The 26,431-nt window shown below is 40.2% G+C and overlaps 1 protein-coding gene across 3 annotated transcripts in view; it reads right to left on the bottom strand.

Moving 5' to 3' along the window:
• Positions 1-1,646: 1,646 nt before the first annotated feature.
• ALKBH8 (alkB homolog 8, tRNA methyltransferase) overlaps positions 1,647-26,431 on the bottom strand; it is a 40,169-nt gene continuing 15,384 nt past the window's right edge. For all 3 annotated transcript variants that reach the window (XM_063444917.1, XM_063444919.1, XM_063444918.1), the window contains 7 exons: positions 24,846-24,950; positions 22,098-22,168; positions 11,114-11,220; positions 9,997-10,148; positions 7,539-7,798; positions 4,544-4,693; positions 1,647-2,158 (listed from right to left, as the gene is read on the bottom strand). In XM_063444917.1, coding sequence (XP_063300987.1) covers positions 1,706-2,158; positions 4,544-4,693; positions 7,539-7,798; positions 9,997-10,148; positions 11,114-11,220; positions 22,098-22,168; positions 24,846-24,950 — 1,298 coding nt within the window. In that variant the 3' untranslated portion in view covers positions 1,647-1,705. The remainder of the gene's footprint in view (positions 2,159-4,543; positions 4,694-7,538; positions 7,799-9,996; positions 10,149-11,113; positions 11,221-22,097; positions 22,169-24,845; positions 24,951-26,431) is intronic.

Here is a 26,431-nt window from a genome sequence, read left to right as displayed (position 1 = left end):
TTGCAAATTTTGCAAGCTTTTAGATCTACACTAAAGGGTGATTTTACTTGTTTGTAGCGTCTGTCCATTGTACACTAACCAGGCGTACATTTTCATTCAACAGTAGCTAGTGGAGATTGGTAAATTTGAACCCTGATCATGTCCTTTTTCAATCATTTTTTGTTTTTTTATCATAAGTTATCTAGTAAAAAGTGGAAATTATAGTACATTTAATAGTAATAACCAAGCCTAAAACCACTATACAAACATATATCAGAAACAAGACACTCTGGGGTCTTACTGTATACGCTGTGTATACAAATACTATTCATTTTGGGGGTAACAAAACAGAGGCCTATCCATTTCAGAAACCTGACATTTATTTACTTGGCCGAAGTTACCATAGGGGCAGAATAACAGCACCCACCTACATCATGGATGGAATATCATTTTCCAGAGAAAGTAACGTCTGGTATTTGAATATTTTAACGTCTTTTTCATCATGAATTCTGAGAAAACTAGTATTATAATTTTATATTTTTTTCATACACTTCTAGATTTGTGGCAGATTTAGAGCTGAGGTAAATTAAGCATGCCAGAACAGAGTTGACTTCACCCTTAACAACCAATAACGTCCTACGCTGCAATCACAAATTGTTCTCTGAAGATCTTATACCGGTTTGGAATTTCCTATAAAATCTGGCTGTTAAATGAGTGGGTGTTTTAGATTTGAATAGGATATTTAATGAACCGATTGCTATTATTGCTCAGACAATTGTTGGCCCTTAAAGGGACACTGTAGGGACCCAGACCCCTTCAGCACCGTGGGGGGACGAGGGATGGGGAAGGGGGGCACTGCAGGACCCTATAGTGCCAGGAGAACAGGTTTGTTTTCCTGGCACTATAGAATCCCTTTAAGGGGTTAATATACCTATAATAATAAAATTGAGATGATTATCATAGTGCTGTGAGCATTACAGATATACTTGCATAAGAAAAAATATCTGCAATGTCGATTGACTTTGAATGTGAAGATTTACAGGAGCTAAATTGACTTGCATGATGTTACTGTAATTCCAACTACCTGTGAGATACGGTTTAGGAGGTTATCATGAAGCTATATACACAAATCAAGTGTCAAAAACCACAGCGGAAAAGGGTTTAACATAATATATAAGAAAAAAAAACGAAACCTGACTTTTAGTAACAGAAGATACTCGCTGGCTGAGGCGTTAAGAAGTCTGGCTAAGAAGTTAAAACATCACTGTAACAAGAGGATTACAGTGCTTAGCCTTATGCATAGATCAAAGACTGCTTCAGGAGACACTACTAAGATGTGATATCAACACCTAATTCGTTACCCTATAGAGCTGGGTTCTTTTCATAATTTCCTCGAATAGTGATCTAGTGCTGTAAATTACTTGGACTCCTTGTTTGACCCTTGTACTAGAGGTCTAGAGAGAGTCTTTAACATAAGATTAACAGAAAGGAAACATATAGGTAAGCGAAAATAGTCTCCTATTCTTTGTGAGTATTGTACGTAAGATTGCACCACCAAGTGGGGGAAAAAATAATTCTCAACAAGAGTTATATCCAATAAATTCCAGCCATTTAAATTTCTTTATTAAATACTATTTTGCAAGTTAAAATCTGTTGCTGAAAAAAAAATATTAAAATATTCACAGGATTGATGCGTCCAAAATGTGAGAAGAAATATCCTGATGTTTCAAGATTTTTCCAAGATCACACACCAGTTTCCCTGGTCGTAATAAGATTGCAAAATCGTAATATTCTCTAATTTGCGGCATAATCCTTCCAGTTCACCGTCGTGGAATACATGATAGTAGCGGTGATAGACAGATCGAGGCCCTTGTTCTTCCTCATTAGACTGTTTTGTGCCATTAGGACGATTTGAAGGTTTAAGGTGCCAAGGAACCAGTAAATCCCGAGACTCAAATGTCGTTCGGTTAGTGTGAACCGGCAACGCGGTGTTGGTGTCCGGCTTTAGTCCTCCATCCTGGATGTTAAGAGTTTTTTGTTCTTTATTATTTTTATTTTCCTTCAAATACTTGGACTTCTTTTCGTTGTATTCTTGTTCCATTGCCCAGACGTAAATAAGGGCCTTTCCTCCTGATCGAAGGAGACGTGTTAGCTCCATTAATGCACGCAACCTTCTTTCCTTTGAAGAATAAAAATAAAAAAAATTAAAAAAAAATTTCGATTATATCTTTAAAAGTAAATAATCCTTTGCACATGTTTTGATGCCACAGATTAATATTTGAAATTGTGACTTAACTCAATCTTCAAAGTTCACCCTCTTACCATGTAACACACCATAATCACTACAATAAACTGCAACAAAGTTTCTGGTTAATGCTATGGGATTATTGATATAGGTGCTAGTCTCCCAGTGATGTTAATGAAAAAAGAGGGATACAAAGTAGCAGTGAGGCAGTCAGGCAGTAATTGAAGAAAAAATATGTGAACTGCTATATGTTAGAAGAAGACTGCTCTTGTAGAAAAATAGGTGACTGCTGTATATTAAGGGAAGGCTGCCCTAGTAGATGGATCTCAAGATCTAAGGCTACCCTTGCCTCCTAAATCAAAAGGACGTCTCCCAACCAGCCCAGCCGGTCATTAACATCACTGGGAGACTAGCACCTTGCAAGTAATAAGCAACGTATTTACTCATTGCTGTAACTTTGTCTGCAATTTCCTTTCTATAAGCTCCACACTACATGAGCTTAGGGGCTGACTACTATCTAGGTCTATTGAGGCATTGGGGTATCTATATACAAGGGGTTTTTTCTCTGATACTATGTCTTTACCTCCCCCTTGTATTATTTCATGATCCCTACTTATCTCACTAGTGTAACCAGTTACCCTTTTCAAGATTACTACCTATCAAGGAGGATTAGGGCTCGTCTCAGACTCCAGGGCAGGACACTCTGCCTTCTGGATATCTCTCCTAAAAAGCAGATTTTGAGCGCTTGTACAGACCTTCCCTCACTATCAAACTTGATTGGGCAATAATCTATATTATTCATGCAGACATCTTTTTACCATATGTTAATTTACAAGCAACTTATTACTCATTGTTGCAACTTTGTCTGCAATTTCCCTTTTGAAAGCTCCACACTACATGAGCTTAGGGGCTGATTACTATCTAGGTCTATCGAGACACTGGGGTATCTATACACAAGGGACTTTTCTCTGACACTATGACTTTACTTCCCCCTTGTATTATTTCATGATCCCTAGTTATCTCACTAGTGTAATCAGTTACCCTCTTTAATATTTGATTACTAAAAGCAGCTTTGGAGCATTTATACAGACATTTCCCTCATTATAAAACCTGGTTGGACATTAATCTGTATCATTCACGCAGACATCCCTTTTTCATATGCTAATTTATGTATTTAAGCTCTAGGTGACTGCAGGGTTCAAATACTTCACAGTATTTTTTTAAAGTGATATCTACACTGTATCTACCCTGTTATCCTCCACACCGATAATACAGCCTTATGAGCCAGTCCCTACTTCTGGACTCCAACCCCGTGCATTTTTAAAGTCTCTTTATGTATATTGTGTCTAATTTTCTATTAAAGCTTTATTATTTTTTTTTTTGCTTTCCACACCAGGGGAGTTAGTATCCTCTAACGTGGGCACACCCTCAGTTGAGTGTGATTTGGTAGATGGACCTCCATCCTCCCTTCCAAATACCTTAACCTTTGGGATTTCTCTTTTCTTAAAAGGGGGGACGCAAGGCGCCCAGATCCATTCATTGACATTAAAGGAACACTACAGTCACCTAAATTACTTTAGCTAAATAAAGCAGTTTTAGTGTATAGATCATTCCCCTGCAATTTCACTGCTCAATTTACTGTCATTTAGGAGTTAAATTACTTTGTTTCTGTTTATGCAGCCCTAGCCACACCTCCCCTGGCTATGATTGACAGAGCCTGCATGAAAAAACAAACTGGTTTCACTTTCAAACAGATGTAATTTACCTTAAATAATTGTATCTCAATCTCTAAATTTAATCACATACAGAAGGCTCTTGCAGGGTCTAGCAAGCTAATAACATAGCAGGGGATAAGAAAATCTTAATTAATCAGAACTTGCAATAAAGAAAGCCTAAATAGGGCTCTCTTTACAGGAAGTGTTTATGGAAGGCTGTGCAAGTCACATGCAGGAAGGTGTGACTAGGGTTCATAAACAAAGGGATTTAACTCTTAAATGGCAGAGGATTGAGCAGTGAGGCTGCAGGGGCATGTTCAATACACCAAAACTGTTTCATTAAGCTAAAGTTGTTCAGGTAACTATAGTGTCCCTTTAAGTGGTCTGGGTGTATATAGTTGTCTTTTAACAACGGTACCGCCTTAGACAGGAAAGACCTTCTTTGCAACCAAAATCCTTCTTTCTCTCCCACCCCCCCCCCCCCCCCCCCTTAAATTAAAAATCTAATTATATCCTCTTTAAAAATAGCACCATTGGCATTTTTAGATTACATACACAGTAAAATAGCATGAGTGTGGTAATAAAACAAAGATGTTGCACTTACTTCTGTGGCAAAATGGTGGATTACTGCTATTGAAAGACATGCATCAAATGAGCCAGTCCGGAAAGGTACATCCAAAGCGTCACAGACAGAGGCTTCAAATTTCTTCTCGCCACAAATATTCACAAGGTTTTTACTACGATCACAACCAATCTTTCAGGTGATAAAGAAACAAAACATAAACATTGAGCACAGTCATGTCATCTGAAACGATTTTGCACAGGAATAGGTCTTCTTAATGCAAGTCTCACCATTATATGGGTCTCCTCAAACAGCACAGATAACAAATTGTAAATGTGGCACCTTCTACTGAATGTATAATATTGTGTCAGCTTAAGTATGTGATATCCCTGTGTACTCTGTATAATGCTGTGTATGTTGCTGGTGCTATATACATAAATCTTACTATACAACAATATAGGGACATAGTATTCTACAACATTTGAAATATTTTTTTTTTCAGCACGACATACATATACACAAACATTTTTAATTACAAAATGTGTGTGGTGGACTTTAGCAAACCAGGAAGAACAATTCAAGTGAATCTTGAGTGGAATGTCCCCACCTCTAACTTGGTTTAATGGCATCAGGGAGTACAAGGGCTGGGACAGACTGTGGCAATTTAGAGTAGATGTTAAAATAAAAAGGAGTGTAAGTGCCCAAAAGCACTGGTGCCTATTAACAAATGTATATAAAAAGAGAAAGGGTAGCGATAAGAGGAGTTTGTGGAGAAACCTGTCTGCAATATAGAATAATTAGTGAATAGTGGTCCATGTCCATCAACTGTTTGATTGACCCTGATCATGTGTAATGTGATATATATATATATATATATATATATATATATATATATATATATATATAGTCGAATTACAATTTTCACCAATGACATACAAAGTATACCACCAAAATGAGAGGACATATAATATTGGCGAGCCAGTACTGGGAAGCATTCAAGTTATATTTATAATAAAATGACATCAAATAAAGCAATGTAGATCATTTAACAAAACACTCATGTAGAAAATGTTCTTATTATGGGAGCCGAGTAGCGAGAGAATAATGACCTTGAGGATGATCTTAACATACCAAGAAATGTTAATGAATTGTAAACTAATTGAAAGGAACAAAGCATATTAGCTTGTAATTTGCATCTAAATTGCATGACATACATTTTGGCTCAGGCTGGCTTTTCAGTTTTTTTGCCTTTATCCAAATAAGAAAGATAATGATAAAGCACAGAGGGGGTCAGTTATGGGCTTTAATTACAGATCACAGGAGATGTTAATTATGGGTTAGTGGCTCCCAATTCTATGTCGCTCATCGAACGGAACACAGCTCTTTTTATTGTGGCTTATTTTTTTTCCATGTTTAATATAAAATGTGAAAATCATCAATAAACTGCATATGTGCGTTAAGTCACATGTCCATCTGGAGTATTGTTTTGCCTCTGTTTCTATTGTACAGTTTTACAAGGTCACAGCAGGGAAAGACATGTAGGATAGGGTACAGTGGATGCTTAGAATAGAGAGAAAGAGAGAGAGAGAGAGTGTGTGTGTGTGTGTGTGTTTTCCACATTTGTCATCTATGAATATCTAAATCCTCATTCTGACAGTCACTGCATAAACTCCCCATATCCTCTAAAATCTAATATACAAATAATTTTCCCTTACCTACAAATCCGTGCTGATTCCTGGCTCCTGTATTTAATACCAAACAATAGCTCACCCCAGCAATCTATGTCGCCTACTTTTATATAAATTTTTTCTTCTTCTTCTCTTCCCCCCCATTCCTAGGAAAAACTTAACTGGCTAATATTAATCATACTGATCTATTTTCCATGTATTGTGTATCATGAATAGATTTGGCAGGAGGAGATTTGAGGAATGTGTTTGTACTAACAATTTATACAACACAATATATCCCTGACAGCCATTAGAGGCACTTCCGCAATTTACACTGAGTAAATCGTACTTATTTAATGCTGAACGTCCTAACGGACCTCTAGCGTCAAAAAAGATCCCCATAGGAAAGCATTTAGTAATGATTTCCTATGGGAAGGTAAGAATGCGCGCACCTCTGGCCGCACATGCGCATTCGGCTCCACTCGGGAGCTGACGTCGGCAGGGGAGGAGAAGTCACCAGCGCCGAGGGAGCCCAGCGCTGGATTAAGGTAAGTGGCTGAAGGGGTTTTAACCCCTTCAGCGCCGAGGGACGGGGGGCACTCCAAGAGCCTATAGTGCCAGGAAAACGGTTGGTTTTCCTGGCACTATAGGATCCCTTCAAGCTTAGTGTGGTATCATACAATTAGTGGATCTTTCCATCCATCCGTCCATGGTTTGTCTGCCCTACACCTACTTAGATCTCTGAGACTATTGGAACTTCCCACTGACTTGTACCTTTGCACCTCTAGCAATCCACCAGTATCCCCTCCATTAACAGAAGATTTGTAGCTACAAGTTATGTAAGTATTACACTGCTTATGTACTGTATCACAGGCCAATGGCTCTATTGGCGTCATGTGACCGCTATGGGGTATACTATGGCATAGCAGGCAACATTACACAGTGGATGTTGCCCCAGATTCAGAACCAGGTACCTTGGGGAAGTGCTTTCTTCTCTCCCATAGTTCCCAGTGGAACCTTTTTCGCCCCTCAACATTATATCCTTTTCTAATACCTTGCTCTATATCTAACCATTCAGGTGGGATGTGCCTCCCTTTTCTAATACTTAGTGAGCTGTCGGGGCACTGTAGTGACCGCACAGACTGTGATTTACTAACACAATAATAGGACTGGACATTTGAGTTACGTTTTTCTTTACTTAGTTTTACACGCCGTTTCTAATGGGAAAAGTGAATGTCCGTTATGCCAACTGCATTGTCCCCATTGTTATTATAATTGTCTTGTTTTCTATGATTGATGCTTCCATGTATGCCATGTACTTTGCATTCACAATAAAACAATTTGAAAAATAAATAAACATGCATACTGACCATGTACAAATTCTTATTGACGCCAAGGTACTTTCCATTACCACAGCCTATGTCGGCCACAATAGCTCCATCAGGTAACGTCACGAGGAAGTCCACCACTTTGGGCCAAGGGGTGTGTCTTGTGCTGCTAAAATGACCAGCAATATCTTCATAGACCTTGTGTACATATTCTTTTTCCAAGGCTTCCACTCCCAAGACACTGATTTGAGGGGCCGATTCTTTTTCCTGTGTTTGTTGACTATCACACACTGATGGAAAGGCTGCATGTCCAAAACATATATTCACTTATCAACTTTCCAGATCAATAATTTTATGTTAAAATTTATCAGTTGTCACTGATCCATCAGAATTACTGTCATAAATACAGGTGATACTCAAAAATTAGAATATCGTGCAAAAGTTCATTTATTTCAGTAATGCAACGTAAAAGGGGATACTAATATATGAGATAGACGCATTACATGTAAAGCAAGATATTTCAAGCCGTGATTTGTCATAAGTGCGATGATTATGGCTTACAGCTCATGAAAACCCCAAATGCACAATCTCAGTAAATTAGAATATTGTGAAAAGGTGCAATATTCTAGGCTAACAGTGTCCCACTCTAATTAGCTAAGTAAGCCATAACACCTGCAATGGGTTTCTGAGCCTTTAAATGGTCTCTCAGTCTGGTTCAGTAGGAATCACAATCATGGGGAAGACTGCTGACCTGACAGTTGTGCAGAAAACCATCATTGACACCCTCCATAAGGAGGGAAAGCCTCAAAATGTAATTGTGAAGGAAGTTGGATGTTCCCAAAGTGCTGTATCAAAGCACATTAATAGAAAGTTATGTGGAAGGGAAAAGTGTGGAAGAAAAAGGTGCACAAGCAGCAGGGATGACCACAGCCTGGAGAGGATTGTCAGGAAAAGGCCATTCAAATGTGTTGGGGACTTTCACAAGGAGTGGACTGAGGCTGGAGTCAATGCATCAAGAGCCACCACACACAGACGGATCCTGGACATGGGCTTCAGATGTCGTATTCCTCTTATCAAGTCGCTCCTGAACAACAAACAACGTCAGAAGTGTCTTACCTGGGCTAAAGAAAAACAGACCTGGTCTGTTACTCAGTGGTCCAAAGTCCTCTTTTCTGATGAGAGCAACTTTTGCATCTCATTTGGAAACCAAGGACCCAGAGTCTGGAGGAAGAATGGAGAGGCACACACTGCAAGATGCTTGAAGTCCAGTGTGAAGTTTCCACAGTCTCTGTTGATTTGGGGAGCCATGTCATCTGCTGGTGTTGGTCCACCGTGCTTCATTAAGTCCAGGGTCAACGCAGCAGTCTACCAGGAGATTTTGGAGCATTTCATGCTTCCTTCTGCAGACGAGCTTTATGGGGATGCTGACTTCATTTTCCATCAGGACTTTGCACCTGCCCACACTGCCAAAAGCACCAAAGCCTGGTTCAATGACCGTTGGATTACTATGCTTGATTGGCCAGCAAACTCGCCTGACCTGAACCCCATAGAGAATCTATAGGGCACTGCCAAGAGAAAGATGAGAGACATGAGACTGAACAATGCAGAAGAGCTGAAGGCCGCTATTGAAGCATCCTGGTCTTCCATAACACCTCAGCAGTGCCACAGGCTGATAGCTTCCATGCCACGCCGCATTGAGGCAATAATTGCTGCAAAAGGGGCCCAAACCAAGTACTGAGTCCATATGCATGCTTATACTTTTCAGAGGTCCGATATTGTTCTATGTACACTCCTTGTTTTATTGATTGCATGTAATATTCTAATTTACTGAGATTGTGGATTTGGGGTTTTCATGAGCTGTAAGCCATAATCATTGCACTTATGACAAATCACGTCTTGAACTATCTTGCTTTGCATGTAATGCGTCTCTCTCATATATTAGTTTCCCCTTTTACGTTGCATTACTGAAATAAATTAACTTTTGCACGATATTTTATTTTTTGAGTATCACCTGTAGAACTATCTCAAAACAAATTAGCTATATTTGTTCATCTTGTTACCATGTTCTGCCATCAACTAAATCGGCTCATGTATCCTCCAGAACCCAATTAAATATCCCTGTTCCAATCTGCAAATTGTGATTTAACTATAGCTGCCCAAAAAATATTCAGATAATATATAATGTAACAATCCTGGTTCTCCCTACTCAAAACAACTTGTGTCAACTTAGGACGAAGAGTCCATATTGTTTTATCTACAAAAGTAGTTTTAAGATTTGCTCAGTTAGTCTACCGCAAATAAGTTGACAAATCTTTGTTTCTTAATACTCCAGCTATGCCAAAAATACCAAGTCAAATAATGAATACTTTTATTTTCCAGATTCCAAAACAATCTCATCTTGAGTGTAAAAACCTTAAATAGAGTGGAAACTGTATAATGAATCCCTTTTTTAACTTAAATATGCATGTACTTTGTCGAAATATAAGGCTGCTAAACTTACCGCAATCACACGCGTTTCGCCTCACTTTCCTGAATGTGAAGGATGTCCTTGTTCCTCTCTTTTTTAGGGTTAACTCTTCAATGTTTCCACTGATTGTTTTGACTTTCTTCCCCTCCGAATCCTGAACTACGTCAAACTTTCTTGGAGTGATGCTGGTATAAAATAATTGCAAGGCGTGAAGTGAGGACAACGCTGAAATACTTTCAGCCATAAATCAGACAGCGTACAAGTAAAAGGCTTCAGAAATGTATAGTTGCTAAACAGTCAGTCAAAGACATGCCATTATCTAAAAGAAAATCAACTTTTGTACCGGAAATGCAAATTAAGCACAAATATTCACAGAAAACCAATGAATTCACATTTTTTTGGCAATCTCATCGAAAAGAGTAACCTATACTTTAAGACTCAATATGTTCCAGACGGTATAATGATTTTTCCACAGTTGTTGGCACTCAATCACTTCAAGAAAATTATGAGTATGCTTACAGATAATGAAAACCTTCATGCACTCTGTTTAACTGTGCAGAAACAAGCTGGATGTGCATGAATAAGATGTTAACATTTATAGTTCCCCATATAATATTTCCCTTCCTCTTGCATGCTGCCTAAGTAACATTTGTGTCACCCCCACATTGTGCCCAAATGTCTGCAACCACGTTGTTAAAGGGTCACTCCAACCACAATGACTACTTCAGTGGTTTGAAGTGGTCATGGTGGTAGGAGTCACTATCTGCAGTTTGAAACCTTACATGTACTGGAATATTGGCAATTGCGTGCCTTAGGAAGGGGAAGCATTTTTCTCCCCTCCTCCCCAGATTGTGCACATGCATGCTGCGCTGGCGAAATGGTCCATTAACAGGCTCCTCAATGAGAATCATGTGATTGGACTGGTCCAGGCTCCCTATGAGAGGAGAAGGCATTGAAGTCTTTGCTGCTGGATTCCAGGTAAGTAAACCAACACAGAGGACATTCAATGGATCTGTCAGGCAGAAAGCAGCGCATATAAAATTTCTTTCTTGATCATGCGCCTATAAAAAGTTACAGAACATACAATACAAGTCTAGCACATTTTATGAGATTACGTAACCTTACAATAAGATACCTCCAAGATACATACCCATGTGTCCACAGATACCTAGATTCCCCACTCATGACCAGCAAGCTTCTCTGTGGGAGCATCACCTGAACATTACTGTCATTAGGGTGCTTAAACTCCATCACAATCTGCAAATAAATATCTTGTTAAAGTCAGAATAGCAGAGATAGAATATGTTAATGTCGTGTATCACATTACGATAATTTACAGAGTGTTATTGCTTTCCATCCGTATTTATACCTTTTGTACATCATGTGACTACTGATTAAAGCGGCTTTGTTACTCCCCCAAAAAATTCCAACCAAGCCAAAAGATATCATTAGACTAAGTTCATGCTGCTACCTTTTGTCAAGCCCTCAGTTATCTCTAGTGACGGTTGAGGGGGAATTACTCCTGGCTATGTAGGATCCGACAGACTTGCATAGACATCTATGCACATGTCAGATCCTAGCAGAAGAAGTGCCAAAAGCTGAAGCCAACCTCACAGAAGAAGATGGTAGAACCCAAGAGAGACAGGTTTAGGCAAGTGAAACCTACCTTCCCCTGCACCCCGTAGTCACCTAACTGCAGCAGAGCAGTCACCATGAGGGCTGTTTGCATAATATGCAAAGACCCCAGAAACTGACAGAGCCACTTTAAAATCTCATAAACCTATAAAATGGGACTGCAACCATCATAAAACAGCTGTTCATGTTGTGCAAAGACAGTCTTACAAAAAAACAAAACATTGCTGCACAGGTCATATGCATCCACTGCCTCTTCAAGTAGCAGGCACACTATGTAAGCACATATCTATTCCTATTCGTAGTCTTGAATTTTCTGTCCTTTGGCAGAAAGATGTCCTTAAATCCTAGTCATCTTACAGATATTGGCATCCACACATGGAGTAATTATTTTTAAAAGGTAACGATAAATGTTTGTTTTTGGGCAAAAGATCTGCAGCCCATGATGTAACCATAAACTATAACAGGCATTGTACTGCTAGAGCTAATGTCTGCCAAAAGGACAGAATCCAAAAATCATCAATATAATTATTTGCAAACTCGATCTACTGACTGCATCAGGACAAGAAGCCTGAGCCTCTATAGAAAGGGTGAGATGAAACACCCAGGGTGAGATGAAATGGCTGCAGATACACCCATCACACTAACAGGTCTCAATTTGTTTGAAACTAAAGGCCTAAGTATCCTGCTAAGTAGAAAAATTCTATTTTGGGCTAGAAAGTCCAACTTTAAGAGCTATAAGTGTCATGCCCGTGCCTGTAATATTTAAAGGACCACTACAGGCACCCAGACCACTTCAGCTCAATGAAGTGGTCTGGGTGCCAGGCCCCCCTAGTTTTAACCTAGGGAAACTGCTATGTTTACACTGCAAGGTTAATCCAGCCTCCAGTGGCTGTCTGACAGCCACTAGAGGCCGCTTCTGCAATTTACATGGAGTAAATCGCACATATTTGACGCTAGACGTCCTCACAGAGTCCAGTGTCAAAAAAGATCCACATAGATTAGCATTGAGTAATGCTTTCCTATGGGCAGGCTTGAATGAGCACGCGCCTCTGGTCACACATGCGCCTTCGGCTCCACTTGGGAGCGGACATCGATGGAGGAGGAGAGCTCACCAGTGCCGAGGAAGCCCAGAGCTGGATTAATGAAAGCAAATAAATGGTTAACCATTTATTCGCCACGGAACCTAAACGGTGACTAGGGCTCTATAACGTTAGGAATACATATGTCCTGTTAGTAGTGCCCACCATTGCCTTTTAAAGCACATGACTCTGCACCCAAAAATGTAGACCCTGCCATGGGAACTGCACCAACTTAACACGTTTGTATTTTAAAGTGTTTAGTTATATCTTTTTTTTTTTTGTCAATCTGTATTTTATTGAGGCATATTAGATGGGATACAGAATAGAAAGAGGGAAATGCGCATTTAGTATACAGTACAGGGTTCAATAACAGTAGTGTCTAACATTTCCATAGTACTTGTACCTCTTTTTTTTTTTTTTTATATATATATTATGGTTTAACGTTGCTCTTGTAACAGGTTTAATCAATATGCAGGTTCAGTCGCTTAACATAGACTAGTTGTATGGGGGTAAGTGCGTAAGCTTCGTATAAGTCAAATGTGCAGGTTCAATATTTCCCTGTTATGCAGATTTAACTTAAAGAGTAGGGACACGCTAACAGAATAGGCGATTAGCTGCTTGCAAAGTTTACAGGTCCTAATTGATTAATTAGGTTCAGTCGTGCCTAAGAAGATTTAGTAATTTCTCTTCAATTTCAAGAATTATGTGGGCTGCCAACAGGGAACATAGACTAGGGCACAAATTACACGTCGTGAGTGTCAAAGTAACAGTAGGCGAAATAAGATGATTGGCGTTTGACAAGTTAGTTATGCTAGCGTAATAGTAACATAGGAACAGTGACTTAGCTTTATCTGCACTAATACATGCTGGTACACTATATACATCGTGCAAGATAACTAAAGCCTTGTGAGTAAATAGTAATCATGAATAGGTAAGTCGCTTCAGTGCTTATATCACCCCAGCCGACCGGGACCACCATTGCTGCCTCGGCGGGTGGCCGTCTTCCTGGCGGTCCAGAAACCCCACACTCAGTAAGAGTCCCATTATCTTGAGGAATTTGCTCTGCCTTATTTGTATGCTGTGTAGTGAATGTCCATCGGGGCAGGCATCAGGACCCAGTCCCCCCCATGCTGCTTTGTGGAGTATTCGCTGGTTCCCATAGGACTGCAGCTGTGTCATAGTGTGTTCATCTCTCCCAAAATTTAGCTTGTCGGCGTCAGCCGTGGAGGGGAGCTCGGCATGAGGTGTTAGGTTCCTGGGTCAGTCTGTCTCAGGCGTGGTGTGGGGTGAGAGGTCGGCTTGTCTTCGTGTCAGCGCCACGTTCCGTCTGTTCAGGCGGCAGTAGTCAGTGTGCGGGTTACCTCCTACTCCCCTGCACGCCATTGATTGAGGTGGCTGCGGGGGTAAGTGAGCTCGCTCCTCGGCTTAGCCGTGTCTGTAGCCGCCTTGTCAGCCTCGGGCGCCAGTGTTAGGTGTTAGTCCTTACTTCGTCGCTTGCGCACATGGCGCCCGCCATCTTGGGCCTAGCGGTCAGACCTCCCAGCTTCGGCCGCAGCATCCCGATCAAGGCCTTAGGGTGAGGACCGGGATCACCCCCCCGGTCCATAGGGGGGGGGAACGGGGCCGAGCCTGCCCAGCATCGTGCTTCAGGTTGGGCGCTGTGTGGCAGGGCAGTGGGGCAGCGGCCGTCCGCCCCACGCACCACCGGAGTAGGCCTCAGGGAAGTCCATAAGGATGTCTCCTCCAGGGGACTGTAGCTCGGTGAGCCAGCCTCTCCCTGGATCCAGCGGTCCCTCTGCTTTAGGCTTCGCGGCCGTCGGTCAGCTTTTCGGTGTAAAGGCTTAGTTTTAATCGATTATTTGTGCGGTGTTGCAGGAGCTCTGCTTGCCTGCGACCGACCAGCTCGGCGGCCCGGCCCCGCCCCCGTGTTTAGTTATATCTTAAGCTGTTTTTTGGCATGTCCAATTTTGTACAGGACAAAAAAAAACAAACAATCTCCTCTGCTCTGCCTCCCCATTCTATAATAGTTTCTTAAAGGGATACTGTAAGTACCATGACCACTTTACTGATTTGAAGTGGTCATGATGCTTGGAGTCTGTATGTGTGTGTGTGAAACTCCACCTCCAACTCCTGCTTTATTGTTGTTACCCAAGCTCGAATGAGAATGTTGGGCTGGCCATTGTTAGTTTTGAGCATGCATAGCATGCTGGAGACAGACTACCAATAGTGGCCTGGCCGCCGGCCTTTCAACCATCCTAATTTCATCAGGACAGTCCTGATTTTCAAGTGCTGTCCAGCCGTCACCATTTTGTTCCCTGGTGTTCCGTTTTTGAGGACACCTGGGAACTCTCTTCAACTAGCATAGCGTAAGTACATTAGATGCACTTGTGCTCTGCTCAGGGGATTAGAACCCTGCAGAAAACACTACATTAATATTCTCTGTATGGTTCGCCATTGACGGGCCAGTTTACTTTATTAGTAGGCAGCTTGGTGTGAATTCACACCAAGCTGAATTCTCAATTCTATGGGCCGGTCTGCCCCCTTTGGGTGCAGCCAGTGCCGCAAATCCCACCGTAGTCCTGTGAAGCATTATTTATTAAAAAAAAATTTTTTTAAATCTTGTGGAATATTCCTTAATACCGGATTATTTAATAACAGCTTTATTAGCCTAAATACTGTGGCAGATTTAAACGGTTAAAAGAGATGCACTAAAACAGTGAAAAATTTTACAGCACAAGAAAGAGAGGAGTTAAATTGTCTATTAGGTCTGTGGATGTGTTACCTTGACAAGTGCAACATATTTACATCTAAACAGGCCTCTTCAGGCTCACAAGGATATCCAGAAATAGCAGCTTAGACGTGAATACTGGCCTGGTGTAGGAAGTGAATGGTTTTCTCTGGATAGCACTGCCAGCTGTCTCATGCAGAAGGACTGAGAGCTATTTTCATTTCCTCCAGTTAAACATTTTTTTCTGTGTTATGGATCCCAAATGCATACAATGCTGTTAGATTTACTGCACCAGGCACTGATGTCAAGGCTGGACTGAAATAGATTATTTATGGAATTCTCGATTTTTGGAAAATAAAGATAAAGGCTAAAGAATGCCTCAGGGTTTATTTCTTCCTTTTTGTTAATTTTTGACAGGCAAAGAGAGATTTATTCCCCCATCCTTTTTTATTTCTTGTTACTCAAATTAGAACCAAAAGGAAAATGTCTCCTAGCGATTGTATATTGCCTAAAATACGTGCGATAGTAAGGTTTCTAGCTCTTGTTAGATCCGGGTATGGCAGCTGGCACTTCCCAAATCAGAGTCACTTTTATCTGGCCGTAACTAGGTGTAGGTCAGGAAAGGGTACAGGGAAGCAGCTCCTTCTGGAAGTTCTCAAACTCGTTGTGGTGAGTCAGTATGGAAAATATGAAGGCAGAAAACAGAATATAGTTAATATATTTTATAGGTGGTGAGGTAAAATAAGAGAAATGACACTTACAATTTTCTGGAGCTTATGTTCTGCTCCAGATATATGCACCTGGGCGGTCCCCGCCTGTGGATATACAGTGTAGTACGAGGATGCCTCATTTCCATATGTTCACAGTGTAAAAACTTAATTGGAAAAAAATGTGAGCGATCCTTCAAAGAATCACAGAGCTTGAGACTAAGCATAAATAAATGTCATCTGACAAGCATTATAGGGAATTACTCCTGGCATTTAAAGAACTTTCTACCAGATTGACACAAAGACACTTATCACTCCAAAAATCCCAACACTTATTATGTGAACATTCAACATGCATTACACTTTGCATGTTCCACATACACTGAATAAAACAAGGTGCGAGCAGTACCATACCCTTATCTTGAGACACTGCGGTGGCATTCCACCGTTATTACACAGACCTACATCTGATTCCTCAATGGCTGCAATTGTTGCGACGCGTCAGATGATCAAGAACTCTCTCTCGAACTATGTTCACAACAGTCTGGATGTAGACACAGCATCTTTGGTAGAGACTTATATCACTATTGAAGAAGTGCAGGCAGCAATTAAGTCCTACAAGATTGGGAAGGCTCCAGGACCAGACATATTTTCCTTAAAATACTACAAAATGTTTGGGGAGATCTTACAACCATGTCTTCTGGTTTCTTTCTAGAGGAGTGTTTTTGGAAGGGACTCCTTGGCAGCATATGCCACGGTAATGCCCAAAGAAGGCAAAGACCCTGAGATGTGCGCCAGTTACAGACCCATTTCACTACTGAATTGTGATTCTAGATTCCCTCTTGCACGAAGATGTACCATCTCTATTTTTCCCAGACCAAAGTGTCAGAGAAGCCAAATACAATACAATATGACTTTTTAATAGTCCAAGAATTGAATCGTCCTCCTCTCTACAGATGCGTAAAAAGCATTTGACAAGGTGGACTTGACATTTATACACTTAACTATTCGCAAGATTGGTCTGGGCGAAAACATCTGCAATTTGAGACCGACGGCGAGAAACATGCTGGGGTTGACCATAAATTATCCGCATATGACTCATTCTTCTATGTTGAGCAAAAAATAACAAATCTAGCAAACATCTGGAAGGAGTTTCACATTTATGGTGATTTAAGCTACTTTAAACTTAATGTAGTTAAGCATGAGGCACTGAACCTCTCAGTCCCAACTGCAGAAGCTGAATACCTCTGCTCAATAATTTCATTACGATTGTGTCAGGACATTTTCAAATACCTGGGGGTACAAGTCCCTAAAGATCTGAAGAACCTTCACAGGCTTGATTTTTTTCTGAAGTTAACTAGATTCCAGGAGGAGATGAGTGCCTGGTCAGTTCCACATTTCACTTGATTCAGACACATAAACTACATTAAGACAAATCTGTTGCCTAGAATGCTCCATCTATTCCAGACCATTCCAATCTCCATACCCCAGGCGTTCTTCTCTTCCCTCAACTCGGCTTTAATCCTCTGTGTGTGTAAGGGGAAGAGGCCATGGCTCAAGTTTTACCAAATTATTAGATCAAAACAATCTGGCTAACTATCCTTCAAAAATATTACCAGGGAGCTCACTTTACCCGTGTTGTGAAGTGGCATCATATCAAGACTCAACGTGTCTGGCCGACACTGGAGCGAGAAACGGCAAGCTGGGCTGAACCCCAAGGCAGTGAGGTTGGCGGATATATTGGCTAACTTAATCAAAGCACAACCATTAACAGGAGCCACATTACAAACCTGGTACCAATTTCATTTAGCACTCTCATCTAATTTCGGACCAATGCATCAAATTACAGGAATTCCGTAATTACAAGTGAATACGGATCAACAGGTCTTTAGGTTCTCTGGGAAAGGCTCACATATCTTTATCCACTTAGTTCGGATGGTGGTTTGGTGCCTCTACCAGAGCCGACTCAAGAAAGACAGCCCACGCCTCTGGAGATTTGTCAATATCACCAGCTTACATATTTGCGCTTCCATAATGCCTCTGCATTTGCAACTCCTTCCATTTGAAGATGCTGCGATACATTGGTTCCGTGCAATAGAAGTGCTTCTCACTCTGTACCAAATTGTCCTTGCTGGAACTCAGTTTAGGCTTAAGAACTATTAGGAAGATGCTTTTTCAAGACTGGACAACAATGCTCATACGGACACATCACAGTTCTCAATGCTCGAAGACTCAAGAAATGAATTATAAAATTATTCTGAATTGGTATAAAACTGTGCAAAATTATATAAATTCTTTAATGGGGTGATGGACCAATACTGGAGTTGAAGTGGCTGTCCAGAACCTTACTGCACATCTTCTGGGAATGTTCAGTTCTGTCTCCTTTCTATAGGAAAATGTATGATGTTTTGACAAGAGCTGCTGATAAGGAAGTTGAATTTCACCCTGCAGATATGTTGATATGTTCCTAAGCCATACGAAATTATCAATTTCTAAGTATAAGAAAACATTATCCAAACATCTAATAATGGAGGCCATATTGCTGATCCCGCCCTCTGGCTGCACCAAAGCCCAAGGTCTCAGCAAAAGTTGGCTTGGTCGAGTGTAAAAGATCCACCAGATTAAAGAGAGTGTTTCTAGACAATGGACTCACCTTCCACACTCCAACATGACTCTGTGTTCCCTAATCCTCCCCCATGTTGCCAAAATTCTTGCTTCATTGACAACTCATCTGTGATTCAGAACCAAGTGAAATCTATAACTTCAATCCTTTATCCTGTAGCAAACACAAGGTGTGTTCACCAAGAATATTGGCAGCAATACTCACCTGCTCTCCCCTGTCACTCAATTTTTGGCATAGAGGTCTATGACTTTGGCTAAAAGATGATTTACAGGTGGAGAAGAAACCAGAATTTTAAATAGGTAAAATATATATATATATCCATGTTCTAGCAATTCTGCTAGCATGATGTACATATTAAACATCAAGGTCCTTAAAGGAACACTATAGGGTCAAGAACACAAACATGTATTCCTGACCCTATAGTGTTAAAACCACCATCTAGCCCCCCCCCCCCCTCCTGCCTAACTAAATATAGTAGTATCTTACTTGTATTCAAGTCTGCAGCTGTTGGCTCTGCCCCTGATCTGCCTGCTGACCTCATCAGAAGTGGTAGTCTGAGCCAATCGCAATGCTTTCCCAAAGAATCGGCTGAGATGGTCAAGGAGGCAGATTAGGGTCAGAGCCAGCACAAGGCAGACACAGTCCTGGCCACTCTATGTGGAAAGTTCAGTGTCTGCATGCAAAGGGTGGAGACCCTAAAGGTCAGTCACACTGTGCAGCACTGCCCCAGGAAGCTCCTTTAGCAGCCATCTAAGGAGTGGCCAGTGAAGGTATCCCTAAGCTGTAATGTAAACACTGCATTTTCTCTGAATTATTCTACTCTTCAGAACAACTACAATTAGCTGTGGTTGTTCTGGTGACTATAGTGTCCCTTTAATTTACACTAAAGTTACATGTACCATGGCAGGTACACACTGAGATTCAGACGGGCAAGTTATAATGATCTAACAATTGTCCAGTGTTTAACCCCTTAAGGACCAAACTTCTGGAATAAAATGGAATCATGACGTGTCACACACGTCATGTGTCCTTAAGGGGTTAAACCATCCTCCTTATGTTGCAGCTTACTTGGTGTAATTCGACTGTAGGCTGACCTCAGCAAGCTAACATTATAAATATTTGCAAGAAAAATTATCAGGATACTAATTAATAATAATAGAATTGATGCAATATAATAGCATAAACACAGTGTTAAAATATATATATATTTTTTTTAAGGGGCAATAATTCTCTGATGGTTAATGCAAATAAATGACAATTGCTAATAAACAATTGCAATTATAGGGCCATACTCACCAAGGCAAAGCAGGTGCAATTATGAGGTCAACAGCTAAATGCCGATAGGCACTTACCAGGTTTCCAAGGTAACTGCTTCTTGAAAAGCACGTTTGCCAAAACTAATATCGGTTATGCTTTGATACATACGGCAAATTGTATTTTCTTCAGATAAACATTCATTATTCTAATCATCGTGGAAATATTATACTTATGTGCCGTGCTTTTTTATGGTATAGTCTACCCAAATATTTAAATGGGTTGGCAGTCAGTATTAATTCTAATTTGCACGTTGGAAGTCAACAATGCAGTTACTGGGGCATAAAAACTGATCTAAACTTCAAGCCGAATTTTAATGAAAAAAAAAAGTATGGTGTGGAGAAAATCTTATTACTGATTAAATTCTTATTATGTTCTCCAAAACAACAGCAGCAGCAAAAAATAAATAAATATTAAAACAACAAATTGCTTAGCTTAAATACAAGCCAAATTAATTTGGTAAATTATTCATAGCGTTCTCTCAAGTGACTTATGAATCCATTTATTTCTTGGTTCATTTTTTTTCTCTTTCTTTCTTTTAATTAAACACTGAGTTTACCCGTACACAAGCTACGTTATGAAAGGATTTGTTGAAATGTGCTAGGTTCATTGCATTGTAACACTTTGCTTGTGTATGGAAAAGCTCAAAATACATCAGGTACTTGGTCACCATGGCAACTAGAAAATGTAATGCCCAGAGTATTCTATAGTGCATTATCTCACCCCTTCCGTGCTGTGAAATGCTCTCCCAACCATTGCCTTGCCCGTTCTTCCCCTTCTATAATACGTCTTCTCAAACATTGCCTTACCATTCCCTCCTCTGATACGTCTTTCAATCACTGTCCTGCCCATTCACTCCTGTGATGTCATTCTTATTCATTGCCCTGCCTGTTCTCTCCTGTGATATGTCTTAACAATCACTGCCCTCTTCGTTCTCTCCTGTGAAATACTTCTCAATCATTGCCCAGCCATACCCATCTGTGAAACACTTTCCCAACCACTGCCTTGCCCATTCTCTCCTTTAATACTCATTCTCAATCATCACCTCTCCATTCCATCCTGTGATACATGTTTGCAATCATTGCCCTCTCCATTCCATCCTGTGAGACATCTTCTCAATCATTGCCCTTCCCATTCCTTCCAGTGATGGTTCTTCTTAATCACTGACCTTCCATCCAGTAATAGGTCTCTCCCATTCCCTTCCATGATACATATATATTAGAACATATACTGTGTATGTTTGGAAGGAGCATTACTGCAGGTAAGGAACAAGCTAGTGGTTAGAAACACTTCTCAATCATTGGCCTCGCCATTTCCTCCCGTGATACGTCTTCTAAATCATTGCCTTTCCCATTCCCTCCCGTGATACATCTTTTCTCAATCATTGCCCTTCTCATTCCTTCTCGTGATACGTCTTCTCAATCATTGCCCTTCCCATTCCCTCTCGTGATACTTCTCACTCACTGCCCTTCCTATTCCCTTCTGTGAAAAGTCTTCTCAATCACTTCCTTGCACATTCCCTCCCGTGACAAGTCTTGTCAATCGCTGCCCTTCTTGTTCCCTCCTGTGCTATACCTTCTCAATCACTGCCATTACCTACTGTGAGCGGTCTTCCCAACCATTCCCCTCCAGTCATTCCCACATCCCAACTCTACTATAACTCCAAACCATTCCCAGATCTTTAAATGCCGTGGGGCAATACTTCCAAATATTACACTTACCTGTTGTGATACTATGATACAGTCTAAATCCATAGTCTGCTTCATCCATGCCGGAGTGTTTCATTAATAAATAAAATATAAAGCACTTCACTGCTCTATGGGTGTGGAGTGGTCCTTTAACTGCATCATAATTTTTATAATCAGTGAAAGAACGTTTTGCAATAGTTTCATCGAAAGGACAGGGTTTGATTAGTATCTACATTTCAGCCACTAATATTTAAAGAACACTTTATAGTGTCAGCATGACTCTAGAACCATTCCCAAGTTGTGTGTCAAACTGCATCCATTTGATTGAAAATTTTACTGAATCGAATAGGTTTCTCTCACCTCTGATCCCAAACTGATTGAGATTATTTCATCTTCAAAAGCAGAATGTGTATCAATATGTGGCGGGATTCCTATGAAATGAAAGAAAAAATAAATACATTTCTAAAGAAAATTTAGGAAAAAATATGACCAGAATTGTGAGACTGAACGGGAACCACCTGTTCTCTGAAAATTACACCAGTGAATAAAATATAGCTATAGCTAGCGGTAACCCTTTTTCATGTGACGCTGTGTCTCCGTTAAAATTATATTTAACAAATTACATTACAATCCACTTAAATCCAGGCGTAGCCACCTCTTCCCTGTATGCGGTTTGATGACTGCCAAGTGCAAATGAAAAGCTTATAACCATGATTGACAAGGAAACAAGACGGGGAAGACAGTTGTTAGATTTAAAATAAAAATAAAAAAGTGCAGATTTCAACGTTTAATTTTCACTTTCCCACTTCACAAAAAATATTTCTTAAATATAGGAATAAGTAAACATAATATTAAAAATTATTGAAAGTAACAGCTCCCCGTGTTATTTATCCAACCTATTATAAACCTTTTTCTATTTCTACTTGCATTCGAATTTAATATTATTATTATTATTATTATTAAAAGTAAATTAACTATATAGGCATTGCCGCCAGGATTCTGCCCTACATTGGGACTGAAGTAGCTAGTCGGTTAAAAAGTACCAGCAGTATCCAGGGCATGAAGCTTTATTACAATCAAAAGGATTCCAAAAGTGTTCTAAATTAAGAACTCTCTTGTCTGGTCAATGGTAAAAGCTACACAACTAGTAGTATAAAAGTATGAACAGAGTATCAGAAAGGAAATGTAAGCCAAGTATCGATAAGACGTAAACTAGTAACTACAGGCAGCTAAACGGGGTGAACTAGATACAGTGTCTCGAATAAAGGCCACTTAAAACACTGATTTATTGCACATTGTTAGACCTGTGCAGCTACCTAACGGTAAAGGCACTCAAAGTTGATGTATTGAGACGTACTAGAGACACTTATATTGCTTGGAGGGGAAAGATGTAATCTTGCTAAACATATGTAAATTGAGAATCACTAACTCTACACTGGAGCGATTCATAGGTATTCCATTTTTTTTTTTGTACGTCCCTGCTGGAAAGGTAATACCTAAATCTGGGGGTCAGCATTCAAATCTCAGAAATAACCCTCCCAGCTACTTACTCTAATCAAATAAAATGATTATTTTAAAATAATAAAATAATTATTAAAAAAAAAATCTGTGGTAAGAAAAAACTAAATCAGAAAAAACAATAAAACTCCCAACTGATTAAATCAAATTTAAGGTTTAATGTTGCAAATCATCTACATTCTTCAAGTCAGATCTTGGAGAAACGCAGTCTTGATTGCATTATTATCGCGCGACATGGAAATGAGTGCAGACAGGCATCATGTTTCAGACGTCATCCTGCATATTTGTTGGTACCCTTACCATTGGAGCAGTATATTAATTACAGTTTTTTAAACCAAAGCAGGGTGGTGATCCAAAATATAAAAATAAAAAAAAACAGAAACCAACCATGGACTGTAACATTTTAGCCTTTGGATTTGGTGAGCTTGGTGTTGGTTCTGCTCCAGCATATAGCCAAGTTTTACATAGTTACATAGGCTGAAAACTGACTAGGTGTCAATCAAATTCAGCAAATTCAACAAAAAAAAAAAAACCACACAAAAATAAACCAGTTTGAGGTGCCTTTCAATTTTGCAACAAACTAGGAAAAAAAATTCCTTCTCGACCACAGAATGTGGTAAGAGCAAAACATGGTCAAAATCTCCAATGATTGATCCAAAGTAATAGGTTACTGTTGCATATCATCTACATATCGCAAGTAAGACCTTCAAATATATGTATATAGACACATACAGGACCCTGATCATGGGATGCTGTGTTTAGGGGCCTGGTCAAGCACTGGAAAATTCATTGAAGTCTTTAACGCTATGTGGTTCTGTTGGGAACATAAAAAAAACTCTCCCCAAACCGGACCGCATTTAACAGTGCACCGGTTTTAGCAGTGGACCCCTGAACAGAGGCTGGTCTTTCTGAAATCAATGCTAGGGAGAATGTGATTTAAAGACACTTCCTCCCAGGCACACAGAGCCAAGCAAAGGAGAGGGACTGACAGCAGCCAATTCCCACGGGACTCCAGTGAAGGTTCCCTCCAGCACTCAAAAGATATGGAAACTGCATGTGTCTTCATCAGGGTTAGTCACTGAAGTAACAGTCGCTGGGAACTCAAACTGAATTTCAAAATTGACAACAAAACACAGTATATAAATTAGAAATTTTCTCCAAGTCAATACAGTTTCCAGTTCAGCTACTTGGCCTTGAATTTTATTTTCATTCCAGGCAATCCTCACTCTAGTGAGAAGTATGTGTTTCTGGCAATGTGTAATTGTGAGTGTGGCATTGCTTTACTGGACGTGTGTGTCAAAGTAGTGTATATCTGTGTGTGAACCTTTGTGTGTCTCGCGGTTTGTTTGTGAATGCATATGTGTAGCTGAGAATGTATAGCGTAGGGAGCATATCCATGTGTGTATGTCTGGGATTGTGGACAGGGGACCACAACAAATATTTTATATATATATATATATATATATATATATATATATATATATATATATATATATATATATATATATATATATATATATATATATATATAGACACACACACACATACATATATATTATCCACACGCACACACTATTCCTGGTGTCTCACCTTGGCCTGGTTCATACTGATTAACAGTCAACTGATCAGGCTTGTGTTTTATTAGTCCTTGTTGCAAACATCTCTCCACTACAGATGTGCAGAAGCCGGGAAGACCTGTGTAAACATAGGAGGAAAGTATGAACAATTACAGAAAAGGAAAGAAATGCAGAACAAAATAACTAAGAAAGACAATTTGTTACATAAATGAAAACATCTCTGTAATTAAATTGGTGCGGAGCAAGATTTATACCAGTCTACAGGTTCACCTAGAAAAATGCACCCAGACCTGGGCCCCATGGCGCTGATCTTTCTTTCGGCAGGCGGAATGGGAAGCTAAACAAGCGGTCTATATAAGCCTAGAAGCCATGTAAGTCCTACTTAGAAATGAAAGTTGAGCGATTGGCATGCTTGTAGTTCTGGAACCTGTTATTTCATATGTACAACTTGTATTTGGATCCACATATGTTACTGTAACACCAATTGCTGTTCTTACAATACCTGCACTTATCTATACCCTGTGTGAACATGTTGTATTGCAAATGCAAAATGTTTCAATAAAAACAAGTGTGGCGAAAGTAACCTCGCCACAGGTTCTTGGAAGGGCCTGCTGGCCAGTCTCTTGCCAAAAGACTATGGGCCCTTTAAAAATGATGTGATTTAGGCATTTTTGTAACTCGAAAAAAAGAGAGACCGACCGTTAGCCTTATTCCCTGGAACTGTTTTGGGCATGTGCATGGTCAGTCAAAACTATGACTCCCATGGAAATCCTGAACCCCTGAACCGATCTGGGTGATTTTTGGATATGTTGGTCCCCCAGATCAGGGTTATCAGGGGATGTGACTTTTGTGGGGTTTCCATGTGTTTTGGGGGTACCTTTGGGATATTGTAAAATGTATGCTTTCAGTGCCTGGAGATAATGGAGTTTAGTACAGTTCCTGACTCAATTATTTCTCAGACACAGGGGAGGGATTATCCTATTTCATGTGGGAGTGTCCTGGACCTGAGAGCCAATGTCATTACAGTGCGTACTTTGTCATTGTCCCCTCTCAGGTCCAGTGGGGAATGCCCCTGGAATATGTCATGGAAAAATCCCTTGAATGGGGACTTGCATAAAAGGCAAGTTGTGGCTACCAATAAAGCAGTTCCTCTTCACCCTCAACATAGAGCCTGGTCTCATGTGTGGAGGGGACAGCTATATTCAATCTGGGGATTGCTATAATCACTATACTCCCTTGGATTACAACACTTACTGCTTTACTCTCTGGACTAGGAGAGGTCTACCCACTGGAAGCTGGATCCTGGTCTTGGGTCCAGGGTGGGCGGAGGACAGCGAGACCCCAACCAAGCTGTAACACTGGCTGTGGGGTTCATGGTGGTTATGGTGTCTGGTGGAGTGCTTGAAGGTACTCAGTGTTGCTAGGAAGCATAGGATAACAATGTACACTATTAGTATTTGCTTTTTATTTGTCTAGCTCACTGTGTATCCATGTTAGTGCTGTAAGATAAGGAACTGTTTGACAAGGAATCAGCTTATTACAGTTTTGAGATTAACCCCTTAAGGACACATGACATGTGTGACATGTCATGATTCCCTT

The sequence above is a fragment of the Pelobates fuscus genome, chromosome 1 (assembly GCF_036172605.1).
Source record: "Pelobates fuscus isolate aPelFus1 chromosome 1, aPelFus1.pri, whole genome shotgun sequence".
Classification (NCBI taxonomy): Eukaryota; Metazoa; Chordata; class Amphibia; order Anura; family Pelobatidae; genus Pelobates; species Pelobates fuscus.
Note: the sequence above shows the minus strand (reverse complement) of the source record. Positions and strands in the feature narration are given on the sequence as shown.